Here is a 20,180-nt window from a genome sequence, read left to right as displayed (position 1 = left end):
CAAAAATGCCCTCCAACTATTTACTTGTATTTCAAGATAGAATAATCATGAACCTTCTAGAACATGGGCCTTGCAACACTTGGACAAACAAAATTAGTGGGCTTTAGTTATCATCAAAACTAAGGATTATGGATAAAGGCCTTTAGCCAACACAAGTGATATTGAATCAAGGGTCGTGATTTAATCCCAACTTCAAAACTAATATTTTCCTACAACATAAACACTTTCATGTTTGATTTATGAAATAAAATAGTATGGAATATAATAGATATTCTATAAAAAATGGAATAGCCATTCTTTAATTTTTGAAATATTTATTCTATAAAATCATGGAATAGCAATTTCGTAGAATACCTATTATTGAACCAAAGTAAATAATTTTCATTATATATAGAATAGCTATTTCATTCTGCACCTATTACATGAATCAAACACGGCCTTAAGAGAAAAGCCTTTCCAGTCCAATTTCTCATAACTTTCCCAAATTATAAAAGAAATGAATTACAAATAATTCTATTAAAGTTCAACATTGTTTAGAAATATATCTATATAAACTAAACTCACCAATAATAATTATGGATCATTTATTTATGACATTATGTATAACATAGTTAGATTAAATTTTATTAATTAATAAAAAATATATGAATTAATATTTAATTGATGAGAAAATTAACATGGCTCTTATATATATATCATTATTCACAATTTAATATTCTATTTAAAAATTAAACAATTTAATATTTTATTTTTAATTCCATTGACAATTAAATTTTTTTGTTAATATTTGGTGTTCATTTTTAAACATGTAACCTTATATCATGAACTTCATTAACTTTAAATATTCTAGTGATTCTTACTACTATTTCATATTTAAATATACTTGATCCATTTTAAATATTTTACATGTAACAAAAGAAAACACATTTGATTTTCAAAAAAACAAAAAGAACCCACCTTTTGTTATTCTTTTCCCTCACTCTCACACTCCTCCTCCTCTTCAGATCTCAATCTCACCTACTGGTGGTGGAGCGCACAAACAATCAAACGTTACAACCTCAACTCCATTATTTTAGCCTTCTTCTCACTTCAAAAATCCATTCCTCTGCACAAAAACAATCCATTTCTGCAATACCCATCAGCAAAAATGAGTACACAACCACCCAAATCATCAAAACCCCCAACAAAACCCTCAAATCAAACCCAACCCACCTCAAGATCTTCCTCATTATCAACCCACTTAGCCAATGTTGAACTCAAGCAACGAATCATAACCTCAATCTCCAAGCTTGCTGACCGTGACACCCACCAGATTGCCATTGAAGATCTTCACTCCATTACTCACTCCATTTCACCCGAAGCTCTTCCCATGTTGCTCAACTCGGTTTATGACTCACTGTCTGACTCTTCCAGTGCCAAACCCTCGGTAAAGAAGGAGTCTTTGCATTTACTTTCACTTATTTGCCAGTCTCATAGGGATTTAACTGTGCCCCACTTGACTAAAATTATTGCCCACATTGTTAAGAGGCTTAAGGATTCGGATTCTAGTGTTAAAGATGCTTGTAGGGATTCTATTGGGGCTTTGTCATCGTTGTATTTGAAGGGTAATGGTAACGGTGGTGGTGGTGATGGCGGGGGATCCATGGTGGGGTTATTTGTTAGGCCTTTGTTTGAGGCCATGGGAGAGCAGAATAAAAGTGTGCAATCTGCTGCGTCAGTTTGTATGGCAAAAATGGTGGATTGCGCGGCAGGAGGGGGTAATGATGGTGGTGGTGGTGGTTGTGTTCCAATTGGGGCATTCCAGAAATTGTGTCCGAGGATTTGTAAGCTGTTGAATGGGCAGAATTTTATTGCTAAAGCTGCTTTGTTGGGGGTCGTCACGAGTTTATCACAGGTTTGTGTAGCTTTAATGCCGGATGCAATGTGTTTGATTGTTATTAAGTTGATATCAATGCGGTTGATTTGAATCTTTTTGTGTTTGGTTTTATGATAATTTGAAGATGAGTTGTTTTGTTTTTGGTGATTTAATTTAGAATTTTCTTAATTCGGTTCCTATAAGAATTGTAGGGAAAGATATGGAGACTCAATGTGTTACATAGATTTAGATTATACATTATTGAATTTTGAGCTTTTTGTGTTGAATAATAAATTTTAGCATTTTGGTTTGTGGCAAGTTTAGAAATGCAGTTTCATCAATTGGTCGATTAGCATGTGGTTTATATTTGTTTAGAATGTAGATTGTTTTTGTGCTGCATCTGCATATTACATGTGAAGAAAATTTGATAATATTTAGACAAATGATTTAGAAAGGAATATGAATTTGGGATTTTGATATATTTTGTGTTTGATGAAGCAAATTTGACTATATTGTTGTATTACCTATATGCTAAATATAGCTGGCTTGTGTGGTTTATTTGGGTGGTAATGTGGAGGAACTGAAATTTCTAATTAGGGCTGTGGAAATATGGTGGCATTTATCTCCTTGAAGAAAAAATTGATTATTGATAAAATATAGGAAACATAGAGACAATTTGGATTACAAATCTAATCATTTCATTTATTTACAGTGCCGCATTTTGTGAAGCCTCATTTGCTAAGTTTGACAATCTTTTAGCTCTGATTTTTTATTTCTTTCACTTCATTTAAAAAAATTAATATCCCTGTCTCTGCAAGCCATATGACATGGACACACAAGCGTCCAATTCTCCAAATCCCACAAAGCGCCTGAACCTATCTTCATCACCACCTTCCTCTATATTCTCCCCTATTTCCTCCCACTTTGCTAGCGTTGCACTCAAGCAAAGAATCCTACTTTCTCTGTCTAAGCTTGATGACCGTGACACCCATGAGGTCGCACTTCAAGATCTCCATTCCATTATCCATTCCTTGTCTCCCAATGCTCTTCCCTTGCTCCTAAATTCCCTATACGGTTGCTCGTCTGACCCCACTTCCAAATCCACTGTAAAAAAGGATTCTCTCCACTTACTGTCTTTATGCTGCCAAATTCATCATGACCTAACATTACCTCGCTTGACCAAAATCATGGCTCACATTGTTAAAATGTTGAAAGAATCTGACTCAAGCATCAGAAATGCATGTTGTGATGTTATTGGGGATTTGTCAGGTTTATATTTGAAGGGAAAAGAAGGGATTAAGGGTAGGGTACGTTTGTTTGTTAGGCCGTTGTTTGAGGCCATGCGACAGCAGAACAAAGTGGTGCAACTGGGTGCAGCTATGTGCATGGCTAAGATGGTAGAATGTACTGTGAAAGAAGGCATAACTCTGGAAGCATTTAGGCAGCTGTCCCCCCGGGTTTGTAAATTGTTGGCTAGGCAGAACTTTCATGCCAAAACTGCAATTTTGGGTGTTGTGGCAAGTTTGTCGCAGGTTTAAGCAACTGTTTAAATCATTTTTGTTTTGGAATTTCATACTGCACGATTCTTAATGAGAGCTTTAGTTTTTGATTGCAACTAAATGATTACCATGAAGTTGGCTTCTTGACACGAGTCCCAAACAGTTAATTTTGACACATTTCTACCTTTACTTGTGATATATTGAATGTGCATTAAGGTCTCGAGCTACTCAGCTTCACATTACAGAATGTGCTTAAACTTTTGGCATATATAGAAAACTAACTTTCTGTGTGAAAGGAAAGTACTGAATTTCATTGAAAATGTCTTTTGTAGTCCTTGCCATTAAGAGAACAGGATTCTGGAATTTAAATGAGGTGAACTCTTTTCAGGTTGGAGCAGTTGCACCACAAGGGTTAGATCCATTGTTGCAAAGTATTTATGACTGTCTTGGAAGTACAGATTGGGCAACACGTAAGGCTGCATCCGATACTCTGATTGCCTTAGCATTGCATTCAAGAAGCTTGATTGGAGACGGAGATGCGAATTCCACTGTCACGGTGCTCGAGTCTTGCCGATTTGACAAGGTAGCTTATTTATATCACTCATTTGTGTAATTATGCTTGACCCCTGTCAGTAACCTTCTCATAGTGTTAGAGACTAGAGAGAATGCTGTTCAATAAATGATAGCAGAAGTCATTGGTCACTGATGATGATTTGCATGGCATTTATTCAACAACTATTTGAAGACCTTCCTAAAATTTTTCTCTAAACCTTCCTGACATGATAAAATAAAATAATTTTTAAATGAAGATAGCAAAAGGCTTATAACTTTTCAATTTCCTCATGTCTAAGATAATTAAACCATGGGTAACAGTAGCGGAAGCATGAACCTTTTTGGTATGATGAAGTAAAAATAACTCGGGCAATATAGATTGACCTGTTCATATTCATTCTTTATAAGATGTTTTGGTCTCTTTATTAATAAAATATTTGATTCATACTCAACCCAACTAAGCTTTTAATTTGATATTACCCTAATCTTACTACTAAAAGGCATCATCAAATTTCAGTTAGTTGTCTGGGTATTACATATCTACTGGTCTAAGGAATAGATTTAAAACTTGCTAACTTCTCTCATCTCTTATATCAGTATGTTTCTCATGTTGTGAGTATGTAATAATGGTGTTGTGCGGGGTCTGTAGCGTTATAAAAAATATGCTAGTTTCAAGCACTGTGAGCTCTTACTTCAGGCTCAGTATTGTGTTTTAAAAGATTAGGATAGATGGATTTATTGTCCTTTGATGTTTCCCTGGGAACTGTTATATTATCAACGTATCCTATTCACTTAGTAATTGTTTTAACAGATAAAGCCTGTCAGAGATAGTATGACAGAGGCATTGCAACTATGGAAGAAGATTGCAGGAAAAGCTGAAGATAGTACCGTGGATGATCAAAAGGCTTCCTCTCGTGGTGGGCATCATTTAAGTAATTACATATGTTAATTAAACTTCCAATGTCTTATCTTGCGTTTTGCATGTTTTTCTTTGTAATTAATGTTCAGATGGGAGCCTTCCAGAAAACTTGGAGTTGCCAGGCAAGATTTCAAATAATGGTGACCAGAAAGTAGAGCCTTTGGCAAAAGATTCATCCAAGGTTTCTTCCTTGAATACGGATTCTGTTGCAAAAAGCAAAGCTGGAAGCATTGCTGACAAAGCAGTTGTAATATTGAAAAAGAGGGCACCTGCCTTGACGGAAAAAGACTTGAACCCAGAATTCTTTCAGAAACTTGAAACAAGGGGATCTGATGATCTGCCTGTAGAAGTTGTTGTTCCTCGTAGATGCATCAACATCTCAAATTTGAACGATGAAGACCCAAAATCACGTGATTCAGAATCAAGGCTAAGGTCAAACCACATGGGAAACAGCCAATCAGATGATCTCCATGGATCTTTCAGTAAGCACCGCAACATTGAAAGAGGAAATGCTGGTAAAGATTCAAGAAGTAGAGCATTTGACGATGACAGGCTTGATGTAAATCCTAGGGAATCATCTGGCAGCCGTGCGGGTTTCTCTAAATCTGATGGCCAATCTGAAGGATCTTTTATTCATAGTAAAGGAAATTGGTTGGCTATCCAAAGGCAGCTACTTCAGTTGGAGCGACAACAATCTCATATCATGAATATGCTGCAGGTAATTAGGAAGTTTTTTGAACTAAAAAATTGCCCTCATCATGCATACTTATGTTTTAATGATGCTGATGAACATTGCAGGATTTCATGGGTGGGTCTCATGATAGCATGGTAACTTTGGAAAACCGAGTTAGGGGCCTAGAGAGAATTGTTGAAGACATGGCACGGGATTTGTCAATTTCATCCGGACGAAGAGGTAGTAATTATCCAATGGGTTTTGAGGGATCTAATAGACCTTTAGGGAAATATGAGTACTCCGGTGCAAAGTATAATGCACGGGGTCCTTTTGGTGATAGATTTACCCAATCTGAAATTGGTGCTTCAGGCATGAGAGGAAGAGGCTCTCAATGGAGACCTGATATGTCTGATGCTTGGGATTTTCCAGCTTATGGCCCATCCAGGAATGGGCAAATTAGCTCAAGGAGACCTCCTAGTGGTGGATCTGTAGATGGAAGATCACGATCACCCAAATCGGAACCTGAAAGTGACCAGGTTGGCAGCAGGAGAGCGTGGGATAAAGGGGGTGGACCAGCTAGGCTTGGTGAGGGACCTTCTGCTAGAAGTGTCTGGCAAGCCTCCAAAGATGAAGCTACTTTGGAAGCAATTCGGGTTGCTGGAGAGGACAATGGGATATCTCGAACAGCAAGAGTTGCCATCCCTGAGTTGACGGCAGAAGCTATGGGAGATGATAATGGTGGGCCTGAGCGGGATCCTATTTGGACATCTTGGAGCAATGCAATGGATGCCATTAAAGTGGGAGATATTGATACAGCTTATGCTGAAGTTGTATCTACTGGGGATGATTTCTTGCTTGTAAAGCTCATGGATAGATCAGGTCCCGTGATTGATCAGCTTTCAAATGAGACGGCATGCGAAGTGTTGAATGCCATCGTGCAATTTCTGCTGGAACAGAACTTGTTTGACATCTGTTTGTCTTGGATTCATCAGGTATGCATTTTTCTCTATTGAATTTATACTAACTGAATAACTTTTGCAGTTATCATTTCCTGCACAATTTTTGAAGCCAGTGTCTCTAGAATTCGAGAGGGAGAGATTTACTGTGGTCAAACTCTAAGTTAGCTCACTAAAACAGAATACTTTCAACCTTGGATATGATAAATGCAAATGGAGTCTACCGTGGTGATCATGCTTACCGATCTTAATAGAGAAACCTATTAATATTCTATGAACAGTATACCTAATGTATTTATATTGGATACAACACCATGGTTTACGACCACCGCCCTTTTCTTATACTGATAGATACAACACCATGGTTTTTTACACGACTGATTTTTAGAAGTTGCACATTTTTATGTAAGCAACACAATTAGACTTTTTTAAAATGCAGTATGTCATTGGTGAAAGTGTTAAAAGACGGTAAACCGCAATATGATCAGGCTGGATTTTGGACTTATCATAGGCTTTGAAGGGTTGGGAATTGGGAACGTAGTAAGTGTAGGTCGACTGTTCTAGGGATTGAATTTCAGTTAATGGCGAAGTCGGTGGATTTTATGTTACTATTGGTGCATGCTTTCTGGTCTCGGTCTATAATTCTTATACTTGCCGTTGCCGTCTATAAATTATCGGTATATTTTGCATGTAAAATTGATGATATTGTGATGCTAATTTGTTTGATATAACTGTGTGCGCAGTTGATAGAGTTAGTGATGGAAAATGGAGCCGATGTGTTGGGCATTCCAATGGAATTGAAGAAAGAAGTTCTATTTAATTTACATGAAGCTTCTACAACAATGGATCTTCCTGAAGACTGGGAAGGTGCTACACCTGATCAACTTCTAATGCAGTTAGCATCTGCCTGGGAAATCGAATTACAAGACAAGTAGTCATCAGACTCTCTCCTTTTTTTGTTGTACAAATCTTTTGATCAATATGGTAAAGCTACAACACTCATTGATTTGATTATATACAATCTGTGTTCTGTGGATCCACTGAAATTTAATTCCAACTTATTTCTTCATGTATAAGTAAAATTTCCTCTTTTAACCTTCAATTTATAATCATAAACGGCAAAATGATAGTATCTTATGAAAATAAATGTAAATATAAAGGCAGTTAACACAGGATAAAATTAACATTAACATGGGGGTTACAAGATCAAGGAATTTACAGAAAAATGATACCCTTCACTCGTCAAAAGCTCATTACAATTGTACAGATTAAAATAGTACAGGGATCTAAGACGATCCTTCTCACCACCGCCTGGAATTTTACAGGAAAATAATTGTATTCCATTTTCATAGTCGGTTTCCTTGAATTTACCAAAAGAATGCCGCCAGAGCAGCACGAGATGCGTAATTGCATCCTATCCTTGACCAAAACTGTGCTGCTGCTTAACAAACTTGATCATTGTGCTTTGCATTTATATTCAAAGAAGAGTACTTACTATTCACCAAACAGCATTGCAATATTTTCATGGCAGAACTTCGCCCCGAGGAATATGAAACCTGATTCCAATGAACGTTGATCTTCAAACGGAACTGAAATATTACTTTGCAGAGTACCAGTTTTGAGCACATTTTGCATCAACAGATAAATCAACTTTGAGAAAATTCACTCCATCAAAAAAGGGTTTGGACATGCACTCGACAACGATGTCCTTAGCAACCTCAGCAGACTCCGAAGGTCCTTCCAAGATTACTTCATCATGAATCTGTTTTTCATATAAAGTTAATTTTTTCCAAAGCTGCTAAGATAAAGTTTATGATGCACAAGTCTCCAAAGTAAATACATTTGAATATCAATACCGTATTTTATTCTCAAAAGATTTGATATGGATCAACCTTTCACATTTTTTTCACTTCCAATCCTAGCTGGGATATTTTTGTTGCTAAATTTTTTAATAGCCAGGACTATTTCAAAAGAATATATATACAAATTATTGAGGGTTAATTCCTAAAAAAATCATGAACTTTACACGAAGTTTCATTTTAATCATGACCTTTAAAAGTTGCCATTTAAAGGCACGAACTTTCATTTTGTTTCAAATCTATCATTTCAGTGTATTTTTGTTAACTAAATTCTTCAATAAACTATTAATGAAAGACCCAAATTATAAATCGACATTAAATCTTATTATCTTTTAGTTAGAGTATATAGGATTAGGAATTTTTTGTTCGATAAAATACATCGGATTTTACTTTGGCGATAGATTTGAAACAAAATGAAAGTTCGTGCTTTTAAATGACAACTTTTAAAGTTCATGATTAAAATGAAACTTCGTGTAAAGTTCGTGATTTTTTTAGGAATTAACCCAATTATTGATGGTAGCAAAGATGCAACTCCGAGATAGCTTTTGCTCAACCCTATACAATTTTAGGTACCACTCAAACTAAAATACAAACAAAACAAACTTAATTACAAAAGCTGAAAAGAGTTACAAAAATTGACTATGTAAATTCAAGAGTAATAATTGAGAGATTATAGAAAGGTTCCTACAAAAAGTAATATGGAGAAGAAAAAATTGTTTCAAGCACCGACAAAACACAACCAGATGGAGATATTAGACACGGTGCTAGAATTTTTTACAATAATTGAAGTCAAGCTCGAAGCAAAGCTGTTTAACATAATAAATATTTCAAGGAAAATAAGTTCGAGATAATCGTCTTATTACGGTCTAAATGCGTATCTTTTACGTAAATGCAATAAATTTGAGAGTATAACTAATGAAGCATAAATCTATTTAGACAGTGCATGTAGTTTTGAAATTAAATCCCATTTTAGAAATGATAGCAACTGAGCAATTGGTTCAAATCACAGGACGAGATTCTAATATGAGAAGAAACAAAGCCTTTTGATAGAGCTACAGAAATAATGCAGACAAAGAACAACTTGTACCTGTAAAAGAAGCTTCCATCCAAGTTTCTGTAGACGTTGATTACGTGATATTTGTAACATGGCACACATAGCAACATCAGCAGCACTACCCTGTAACAACCCACCAAATCATGGATAGAAAGCAAAAGAGCATATCAAATTTAAGTTCGCCAATAAAATGAACGAACCTGCACAGGTGTGTTTATAGCAGCCCGTTCAATGTGTCTTTTTTGAGCATTACTTGCATTAGCAAGTGAAGGAAAGACACGAGCCCGTCCAAGTAATGTGTGAACACGTCCATCTTTTCTCGCTTCTCTCTTGCGAGTTTCCTGCCATTGAAGCACTTCTTGTCTTTCTTTATACCAGAGATCAACAGTCTCCTGAGCCTCCTCTACAGAGACCTAAAAAAATAAAGATTAACAGCATAGCCAGCGTCAAATTTATTCAATTGCGATCAGAGGCTGGAGAAACATATAATGTAATGCCTGCTTCTTACCTTCCAATCCCTGGCAAGACCCATAGGTGTTTTTCCATAAGCAATAGAAAAGTTGAGCATTTTAGCCTTTCTTCTTTCAGCACCAAAAGCATCCTGAAAAATAAATTTTAGGCAGTTTGATAAATATTTCATCACAAGACAAATGCTAATCACCAATTCATGCATAAACATATAGAAATATCAAGGTTCGAAAGATAGCACTGGAACACACTACTAATGGTCAAGTGCTAGCCTTGTGACGCAGGAAGTAAAAGCTGACAGCCCACTTCTCCTTTACATCTTTCTCGAAGTACAAAAGATAAGAGAAAGAGAAGGTTGGAACCATCTGATTATTAGTGAACAGCTCCTTGGCAATCCCTAGAAGCATCCGATTATTACTAAAGAACCGTGGTTTTTAGAAATATAATTTACAATATCCACAGTATTAGTTCCTACTTCCAATATATTATAAGCCTTCATTTTATTATGACCACGACTGTCCAAAGTTATTTTATTTCGCCATGGAAGAGACTATTCTATTTATTTGTTATGTTGCTACTATGACAATTATTCCTATTATGACCCTATTAAATGCCCATTGGAACAGTACAAACTATTAACTTGATTTTTCATTGCTTAAAGGCTTTCACTGGTTTTGTATCATCCAACCATATAAATCATTCTCACATTCCTCACCCTCCCTAGATCGACAAAAAATATAGAAAAATACGGTTCATCCAACCTCCCAAGAATTAAAAAATTGGAAAATGAATCTCACAGAAGTAGCAGGTAGGAATAGTGGGTTCAACACCGGCATTCGTTCCATTAAAGACTTGAGGTTTCCAACATGCTCTTACAATTGGCAAGATGTCAGAAAATTTACCTTCAATAGAGGAACTGGAGGTTTCTCCTCACCAGGTTGAGGATACCACTCAAGAATCACTTCTCCTTCATCAACTGCATCTCGAATATGCTGATACATGTTCATTGCTGTTCTTGAATGAAAATCTCCACCAGCTTTGAAGGCTTCCAACATGCTCTTACAATTGGCAAGATGTGCAAGAATCCTAAGTTCCAACTGTAATATGAATACATATTTCAATCAAACCAAGAATACAAGAGAACTTGATGGATAACTCAAGCCACTAACCTGGCCATAATCAGCAACGATAAGGGAATTTCCAGGTGCAGCAACAAACGCCTGACGAATCTTATACCTGTCCTTCTCCAAGGCAGGCTGGTTCTGTATAATAAAAAAATTTGCAAGATGTTAATATTATTATATCTCCATGAAGTTGAACAAAAAACAACATTCAAGTTTCTCCTCACATACAAAAATATTAAAAAATGTCAAATGGCGCATCCAATATGACTATTCCATAGGCTCCAGTAAGTTTTAACATCAAAAGAGCAAAATAGAGCAAACATACAACAGCGGATTTGAAATTATAGCCAAGCACCGTAACCACTAGCACATAACTGAATCATCTTTGGTCTAACTTCATTATGTCATCCATACAACAGAAGCATTTAATAAATGGCAATCCCATGCCAAATTTTGGCAGATCATAGCAGCAGACATTAGATAAAAAGACAAATATATTCTATTGACAAATGAAATCATGTTTCACTCAGTGATGCGGCTATGAGGAAAAAACAATCGATATGCTGTTCATATAGACCTAACTAAATATTCAACAAGACTGGATTTCAGATAGGTTCAAAAAAAGGACTTGTCGAAACATGAAGATTGTGCTTAATCGGAAAGTTCTTCATAAAAACACACAGAAAATTGGAAAAAAGTAGTAAACCTGCAAATTGGGTCTCCTAGCTGATAAGCGCCCAGTTTCAGTATTGATATTAAGGGAACAATGAACGCGCCCCTCCTTGCCTGATACATTACTCCCCTGAAATCATCATGATATACCCCTCATAAGTAAAGTGCAGGAATTAAAATTTATTAACAGCTACATTTCCTTTAAAAATGAAAAAGCAAGTTTGTCATGCAAATTTTGACAGGAATATTACCTGCAAAGGGAGGATGAAGTTAGATATCAAAGAGTCAATAGAGCAAACTTCACACAAAGAAGCAATTGCATGGCAAGCCTCAATTCCTTCTTCTTTTGATGGAAATGCCTTCAAAGCTGTTCCATAAGCAGATGTGTCTACATCTTTGAAAACAGGTACTACTTCTGTGTCTGAACCGTTAATTGTCTCAAAGCCATCCTCCACGCTATCATCCATAAAATCATACTCAGCAGAAACCTTTCCTGCTAAGATCTTCAAAGCATTGCCACTGACAGAGGGCCAACCAGAGGCTGTATATATCTCAGCAGGAAATTCACCAATTCTACACAAAGAAATAGTGCGGAATTTTTTGGGAGCCTTCTTGCCTTCTTCAATCACGTTATCGACATTGGGAACTTTAATTTTCTTTTCAATCGGAGGAATTTCTACAGAGTCCTTACTACAATAAAAAAAAGAATAAGTATTTTTCCTGTACCTTATTCGGTTGGGGCACAATCACGTAAAAACTTATCATCTTTATATCAATAGTATGAAGGACTAATTCCATATGATGAAATAAAGCACTAGTGAGCCATACAATGTCCATGTCTGGTGGTCCACGGTACTAATATAATTTTATTTAAATGATAAAGATTGTATTGTGCAATAAGGGACAAAGGTATTAAGCATATGTTGCAGTCTGTTATAAAGTATTAACACAATTACATTAATTATTACCTGTTTGCAACACCACCGAAAAATAACTGGCGGAGTTGTGTATCGCTTCCTACATTCATATACTTGGCATCAGGGCAATACTTGCATGCCCAACTTCGAAATCTATTAACAGCACTTTTTTGTTCAGCTTTGGCAACCTTCTCAATCTCAGCAAGATATGGTCGATCAACGAGTATCCCCTCAGTTTCCATTCCGACTAAGAGCTCACCAAATGGTCTCCAGTATTCCATGTAGAAGTCAAACATAGATTTACTAAGTTGTTTTCCATTAAGTTTCCATGGCATGCGGAATAGTTTGCGTTTCAAGCTCTCGTAGAGCTGCCATGTGCTTATAGCATCTAAGGCAGAATAACAAATCCACAGATTCTGTTCTTTTCTTTGTAGCTCTTCAACAGGAGCGATGGTGATCATTTTTCCTTCAGATCCATCTTTTTTCAACTTGTTCTTACCAAAGATAGTTTTCATTGATACTTTACCTATCAACTCTGCAAAGCACGACCGAACCTCACTCATGATTTTTTTGTCACCAGTAAGAGCTTCAAGAGAGTATCCCCCTTCTGTACGCCGTGATGAATTCCACAACCGTGCCATGTGCATGGTGTCTGCATAAAATCCACAAACAGGAAATCCATAGTTTTGAATGACATGTTTGTCAAAACTATAGTTATGCCAAACCTGCGGAACAACAAGGTAATTTTAAGTGTTCTTAGTGGTTTGCGGACCAAACATACAAAACCTAGTAAGTGAAACTGAAAATAAAAAGCTTAAGACAAATTTTTGCTCGAGTTTACTGCCAAGAGAAATCAAAGATGATTGACATATCATCTAAGAATTAGCAGACATCTTTGATTTGTCAAAGAATGAATGAGTGCTAAGATATAAAAAATTTCATGTGCCAGAAATAAAACCATTTTCCAATTTATAATAAATATAAAATGTCTTTGGTCGGAAAGGGAAATGGCAGTGCAAGTTCAAGCACAGAGTTATCCTATAGTCCACTCAAAGCATAATAGATAAGGAGTACAAAAAAACATGTTGAGAGAAGAAAGACCAAATAACATCAAACATTACAGTGGATCAAGTTGCTCATTAACAGCAAATGTAAAAACAATGAATACTATAAGTCAATGCATCTGATAGGAAAACCATGAGAAAAATGTATCTAGCACATTTAACAAGGTTAATTATAGGACATTTTACAAATTAAAAACTAGTACAAGTATCTGAATCATATGCCAAACATGAATGAAAGGTGGAATATACCTACAGGAACGACCCTATAAAATGAGTTGTCACCTCAAAACTGGTTGAACACTTGAAAATGAAGAGTGCCACATCAGAAAGAATGTAAGAAACAATAAACAAAGAAATAAAGAACTAACCTTTTTGATTTCTGGATTCTCGAAAAAGGGCCTAAACTTAACCAAGAGATCCCTGCCACCACCATCCAAAACATCTACCCAGATACATGATTTCCCATCTCCAAAATCTGCATCCGGTCCAGAATAAATACTGAAGCAGATTACCTCTCCATGGTCAATGGGTGTTTCTTGTTTCACATCGATCTTGGCCACCTGTAAAAATGTTGTTATCAAGAACTAGACAGTTGCTTGCTTAATTCAACAAAATCACAGCACCATGCCGGTGGCTTGACACATGCACTTTTTTTCTTTATTGTTTTCTTTCCTACACAAAAATTGTTGGTGTGTTTTGGTACTAAATCATATTTTACAACTTCAGCCCACATCAATCCTGGTCTACTTCTTACTACAGCCCAAGTTTTACATAGATGAGAGACATATGGATGGTTTATAAGGAAGATCCTTCTTCAAATACTAGTAAAAGAAGGGTTACTTTAAGCACGTGTGATCAAGCTCCACGATTGTCCCAAATGCAAGACTGATAGTCTATTCGGGTCAGGCCATGACACTTCTTGTTTCCGCTTCTGCGCCTGAATGCCCACAATGATGGAATTCCAGTGGTTTATATAGACATGTGCAACATTTTGGGAAATGTGTATATATAACTCTCACATATCATAACATATTCACTATGTGGTCTTTTGTTCAATAAGGAGCTTCAATTTGGAATTTTGTTTAACTTCATGTGACCCCCTCAATAGCAATTCATCCAACTATGTTAGCAATCACATAAGAAAACACAAATACATTTTGTTTAAAGTCGGCAAAAATCTTGTGCATGTGGTCACTAAATCCATTAACCGCTGCTTCATGATGCCTCTATTATCCATGTAAAATAATGTTTTTGATGCTCTCATTTTGCACACATTAATGCAGTTGAACAGAATAGCAAATAGAGATTATATTGAACAAATTCGAAAGCAGACCAATTTGATCAGAAAAGGTTCAAATTTGGCTCGCATTGTAACAGCTTACATGTTCAAGAACTAAATCCAGATTCCTAATTTTTAAGAAAGTCCAATTCTAAGAAGACCATAAGACAGTATTAAAATGCAGATTGAAATTACAATCTCAGTTAAATGTCCACCACTGCTGAAGTCTTGTTTAATTAGCATAGTCTTCTTCTTATACTTACTTAAGGTAGAAGAAAACAGCTGTTCTATTTTGAAACAGACTGGATGGAGAGATCAAGGATATTTTAACTACTTTATTCCTAAGATACCTATTGTATATTCCTAAGGATATTTTAACTACTTTCTTCCGAAGATACATATTGTGTATATATAATTAGATAGTAAGCTTATTTACATTTTGGATCTTAGTAAATAATTCCAATGATTTATATGTCGGTTTTCAACTTTCTCAATCAGAAGTTAGATTCTATTGAGGTTTAGTCATTTGAAATCCATATCCTACTTTCTACAATATCATCTCAAATCAATCCCAAACTCCACTCCTACAAATATAAATACACAAATTATCCTTACTTTTAGTTCCAATTTGCTAGCACTAAATGAACAATTAGCAGCAGTTATACACCACTTCTGAAATGCATAAAACAGTAAAGTAATTTGATAACATTTCCGGGTTAGACGCTAGCACATCTCTATATTGCAAGAACAACTACATGCCAAGAAGAAACAATAAAGAGGAATGTAATACAAAAAGCATACCTCAGTATCGCATGCATGGACAAGATGCCTATATTCATTTGTAAGCTTGCTTACAACTTTATCCGCCATAAGAACATCATTAACAACCAGAATGTTTCCATAAATACTAGTAAGTCTCGTCCTAACATCCGGAGGATTAGTTGCCTCCTTGGTGTTAGAGGATTTTTTGGCATCACTAATTGTAGCAATTTTTCCATTGGTCAGCATATGATCAGTTTGATTGACACCCACATCTTCAATTTCATTGCAATGTCTCCCTTTCTCATTCTCCAATATCTTCACCGTCGATAAGGTGTCCGTTTGTGCATCCAGTTTCAAACTTTTAGGCACAGAGGAACCATTCAGCATTACTCTATCAATTGCCTGATTATTCATGTAGTCTGCAGCTATAGCCCGTGCTCTCTCTAGCCTTTCATTTTCACTTCCTTGCTTAGGGACAACTTTCGGGTTAGCAATCTTGGATTTATTTACGACTGTATAACGACTGCCTTCTTTAGCAATAGAATTCGTAACTCGAGCATTCCCACTGACTACGTAATCACTACTATCTTCAGCAATCTCATTCTTAACTCGAGTATTTCCCATGTTATAATCCGGTAGTATCTTACTCTTTTGTTGGGGTCTATCTTTGTGCAATCTTTGAGCCTCCTGATGCCACGATCTTTTAGAACCGCCCACAAGTTTCGGCACAGTCTCTAGACTGCAGGCAGTAGCATAATTTATAGAAGTCAATCTCCTCTTCTCATCTCTTCCTGGCAGGTTAACTACTAACCCTGAAGGCTCTACCCAAAACCTAACAAAACATAATCAAATTTCAGCCAAAACAACTCTGACAAAAACTAAAAAAAAGTCAAACAACATATCATTCAGTATAAAAACAGTATAAAAATATAAAATTTCTGGTTCCGCCACAGTTCACAAGTAACACATATGATAAATACTAGACTAACATGAACTAACCAAGATGTATAAAACACAAAATAAAGTGTATGTATATATAAAGTTGAGAGAGAAGTGAACCTGGGAAGGGGATGGCGAGAAGAAGAGAAGCAAGGGCAAGGGTGTAAGAGTTTAAGAGAAGAGGGGTAAAGTGGTCTAAAAGGGTGAAATTGTGAAGCGGTAGTGGAGAACCCCATGGCAACCACCTCTGTAAATTTTTTGCCCAGCTTCGTAGTGGGAGTAGTAGTACTACCAGTGCAGAGGAGAAGACGAGCCGTTTTGGTTTTGGAGAGCAGACCCAGTAATTTAATGGGGTTTTTGAGGGTAAAGTTGGATTATTTTATTGAAGGGAAGGCAAGTGGGTCTGTGAGAGACGCAGAAGAACAGAGAAGGATTTTGGCCATTAGAGTGACAAAGCTAAAGCTAAAGCTAAAACCCTTCGTTTTTTTATTTTGTGTTTTTTTATTATTTATTAGTATTGTTTTTGGTGAAAAATAAAAAACGGAATTAATGGACAATTTTTAGGGGGCAAATATTTGTCTTTGTCTTAAATACTCCATGTTTTTGGGTTAAGGTGCAAAAATGACCCTAGTGTTTACCCCGTGGCTCACATTTCCCTTTAATGTTTTTTGAGTCTTAAAAATGACCCTAACGTTACCAAAATGGAACAAATATATCCCACATCTAACGGTAGCGTGTTTTAACGTAAACTCGGTTGATGTGGCATACAGTTAGCCGTTGCCTTAATGCTTTTTGAGTTTTAAAAATGACCCTAACGTTATCAAAGTGGAACAAATATAACTCTAACGCTACCAAAGTGGAACAACTATACCCACCGTCTAACGGTAGATGGTATATTTGTTCCATTTTGATAAGGTTAGAGTTATTTTTGAGATTTAAAAAATATTAGAAAAAAATATGAGCCACATTATAAATAGGCCTAATGTCTTAAAAACCCCCGACCTTTTAGCCACTTTTCAATCATACCCTGACGTTGCAAATTTGTCAATTTTACCTATTTTGCATTTTTATGTTTCAATTGTACCCTGAAAAATTAAATTAACGTCTTTTGCGTTTGGAAATTTGTTTAAAACATTCTACATGTCTCGCATATATTAATTGTATATTTTTAAAATTTATTTAAATTAATTAAGAATTTAAATTAGTGTTAATTTTATTATGGTTTTTAGTTAGTTTTTAAAAATAAAGGACTTATTTGTACTTTTTTGAATAAAAAAAAAATTAATTTCATGTTTAGACTTAATTAATTGAATGATTTCATCATTTAAGTAAAAAAATTAACAAAAATTAAAATATTGGGGTACAATTGAAAACGGAAAATTCAAAAGTGGGTAAAATTGACAAATTTTCAACGTCAGGGTAGAATTAAAAAAAATTTAAAGGTGAGGGGTTTTTGAGTGATTAGGCCTTATAAATATTAGAGTCATTTTTTACCTTATCCCTATGTTTTTTTTATCAAATTTACTTTTGCACCACCAGATTTTGGTACAGAATAAGAGGGTGTACTATATAATTGTGGGCTAATAATCACTCATCATGACTCCCGACTTTAGGGCCCCTAACGAACCCTCTAAAATTCAAAAACAGTCGGTAAACCCCTTTGCGTAACTGGCCTGTAACCCTTCTTATCATCTATTTTAGGCTGACATCATAAAAAATTGCTGAAGTGGTACTTTTAAAAAAGGCCTAATCACTCAAAAACCCCTCACCTTTAAACTTTTTTTCAATTCCACCCTGACGTTGAAAATTTGTCAATTTTACCCACTTTTGAATTTTCCGTTTTCAATTGTACCCCAATATTTTAATTTTTGTTAATTTTTTTACTTAAATGATGAAATCATTCAATTAATTAAGTCTAAACATGAAATTAAATTCTTTTTTATTCAAAAAAGTACAAATAAGTCCTTTATTTTTAAAAACTAACTAAAAACCATAATCAAATTAACACTAATTTAAATTCTTAATTAATTTAACTAAATTTAAATAAATTTTAAAAATATACAATCAATATATGCTAGACATGGAGAATGTTTTAAACAAATTTCCAAACGCAAAAGACATTAATTTAATTTTTCAGGGTACAATTGAAACACAAAAATGCAAAATAGGGTAAAATTGACAAATTTTCAACGTCAGGGTATGATTGAAAAGGGGCTAAAAGGTCGGGGTTTTTTAAGACATTAGGCCTTTAAAAAATAATATTAAACACACACTTATGTTCGTCGTCAAAAATTGAACAAAATTCATCTATTTCTTCTTGGCATGTAGTTGGAGAGGTGGTGGCGGCAGTGAATGTAAATTTTTTATAATTTTTAATTAATTTTAATATTTTTAATTTTGAGAATATTTTGGGTTTTTATGATTTTTTTGATGATGTGTCCGGTGATGTGAAACTGATTGTGTGTATATAATTTTTGTTATGTTTTTTTTAATGTCATGTCATCTTTTTTTTACGACGCTAGTGAAAAATTGACGGAATGGGTTTACATGCCAGTCACACATTTCTTTGGGGGTTTTGATTAGGTTAATTAAGAAAAGAACAAATAAGGTCCATAATATTTTATTAGAGTTTTAAGTAATTAAAGATTATTAAAATTAATTAAGATTAATTAGAATTAATTAATTTTTTTGTTAGATAATTTTACTCTCTTTTTTTGTCAGAAGGGTGAAATCGATCTGGTTTTGCGGTTTTGTAAAGTTGGACTTATTTGTCATTTCGCCAAGTATATCATTTATAGTTGACTTAGATTCGATTTGAGATTCATATCTTTAGAGTTCGATCTTTTGAGTATTGTCGGTTTCTTGAGGATTCAGCCAATATTTTCTTGAGCAAAGTCCATATGAGAATGTTCTCAAGCGGGCGAATCTCTAAGGATTCGGCTGTGCTAATATGTATCCCTGGATATGTCTAAGCGAGTTCTGAGGTAGGTTTCATTTGCCATACCCTCACAGAACTCGGTTCACCCTTATGATCTTGATAAAACATGTTTCCATCGATTCCAAACCTAAGTATTAGGAACACCAAATGACATCTTCAACCATATAATGGAGTTCTTTGGAAAAGTAAATAATTATTAATTTAAGTTAACAATAGCGATCTATATATTTATATATCTTATATATTTGAGAAGATCAAATGAGCATTTTTATAAATTTTCAATTTAAATAAAACACTTATTTAAATTTTAAAAGTCGTTGTTAATAAATAATTTTTATTAGTTTTCCAATTTGAATAACATACTTACATCGAATGAGCATTTTCACGAGTTTCAAATTTAAATAAACCTTTATTTAATTTTTAAAAGTCATTATTAATAGGTAATCTCATTCGTTTTTCAATTGAATGAAATATTTTTTATTAGTTTATAATTATGAAATATAAGATTTTAGTTATTATTTATAAATAATTATTAATAAGATTCCGTGCAAACGCACGAACTTAGGACTATTTATAATATAAATGAAAGTTCAACAAAAAGCAAAAAGAAAAAGACAATTTAAAATAAAGATAATTATTTGATATGATTG

At 34.9% G+C, this 20,180-nt stretch overlaps 2 protein-coding genes across 2 annotated transcripts; one reads left to right on the top strand and one right to left on the bottom strand.

Moving 5' to 3' along the window:
* The first annotated feature begins 924 nt into the window (after positions 1-924).
* On the top strand, positions 925-7,523 carry LOC126667999 (microtubule-associated protein TORTIFOLIA1). Its single transcript, XM_050361186.2, has 6 exons — positions 925-1,894; positions 3,743-3,937; positions 4,718-4,823; positions 4,915-5,543; positions 5,624-6,490; positions 7,198-7,523. Exons 1-6 carry the CDS (start codon positions 1,148-1,150, stop codon positions 7,387-7,389), a joined length of 2,736 nt encoding a protein of 911 aa, XP_050217143.1. The 5' UTR covers positions 925-1,147; the 3' UTR covers positions 7,390-7,523.
* Positions 7,524-7,609: 86 nt separating this feature from the next.
* LOC126667997 (DNA polymerase I A, chloroplastic/mitochondrial) lies at positions 7,610-17,101 on the bottom strand. The gene is made up of 12 exons (XM_050361182.2): positions 16,713-17,101; positions 15,693-16,485; positions 13,981-14,172; positions 12,600-13,273; positions 11,883-12,321; positions 11,666-11,761; positions 11,005-11,097; positions 10,738-10,932; positions 9,876-9,968; positions 9,568-9,780; positions 9,401-9,490; positions 7,610-8,216 (listed from the first exon to the last, which is right to left on the bottom strand). The coding sequence occupies exons 1-12, from the start codon at positions 16,826-16,828 to the stop codon at positions 8,052-8,054; spliced, it is 3,159 nt and encodes a 1,052-aa protein (XP_050217139.1). The 5' UTR covers positions 16,829-17,101; the 3' UTR covers positions 7,610-8,051.
* Positions 17,102-20,180: the final 3,079 nt, after the last annotated feature.

This window comes from Mercurialis annua, linkage group LG2 (assembly GCF_937616625.2).
Source record: "Mercurialis annua linkage group LG2, ddMerAnnu1.2, whole genome shotgun sequence".
NCBI lineage: Eukaryota > Viridiplantae > Streptophyta > Magnoliopsida > Malpighiales > Euphorbiaceae > Mercurialis > Mercurialis annua.
This window is presented reverse-complemented; position numbering and strand designations above follow the sequence as displayed.

Coding starts and splice junctions, on each gene's coding strand:
- LOC126667999 (XM_050361186.2), top strand. CDS start 1,148: ATGAGTACACAACCACCCAAATCATCAAAACCCCCAACAAAACCCTCA. Junction 1,895..3,742: donor TCGTCACGAGTTTATCACAG/GTTTGTGTAGCT, acceptor AACTCTTTTCAG/GTTGGAGCAGTTGCACCACA. Junction 4,824..4,914: donor TCAAAAGGCTTCCTCTCGTG/GTGGGCATCATT, acceptor ATTAATGTTCAG/ATGGGAGCCTTCCAGAAAAC.
- LOC126667997 (XM_050361182.2), bottom strand. CDS start 16,828: ATGGGGTTCTCCACTACCGCTTCACAATTTCACCCTTTTAGACCACTT. Junction 9,969..10,737: donor CTCCAGTTCCTCTATTGAAG/GTAAATTTTCTG, acceptor TTTATTTTTCAG/GATGCTTTTGGTGCTGAAAG. Junction 9,491..9,567: donor CTATAAACACACCTGTGCAG/GTTCGTTCATTT, acceptor GGGTTGTTACAG/GGTAGTGCTGCTGATGTTGC.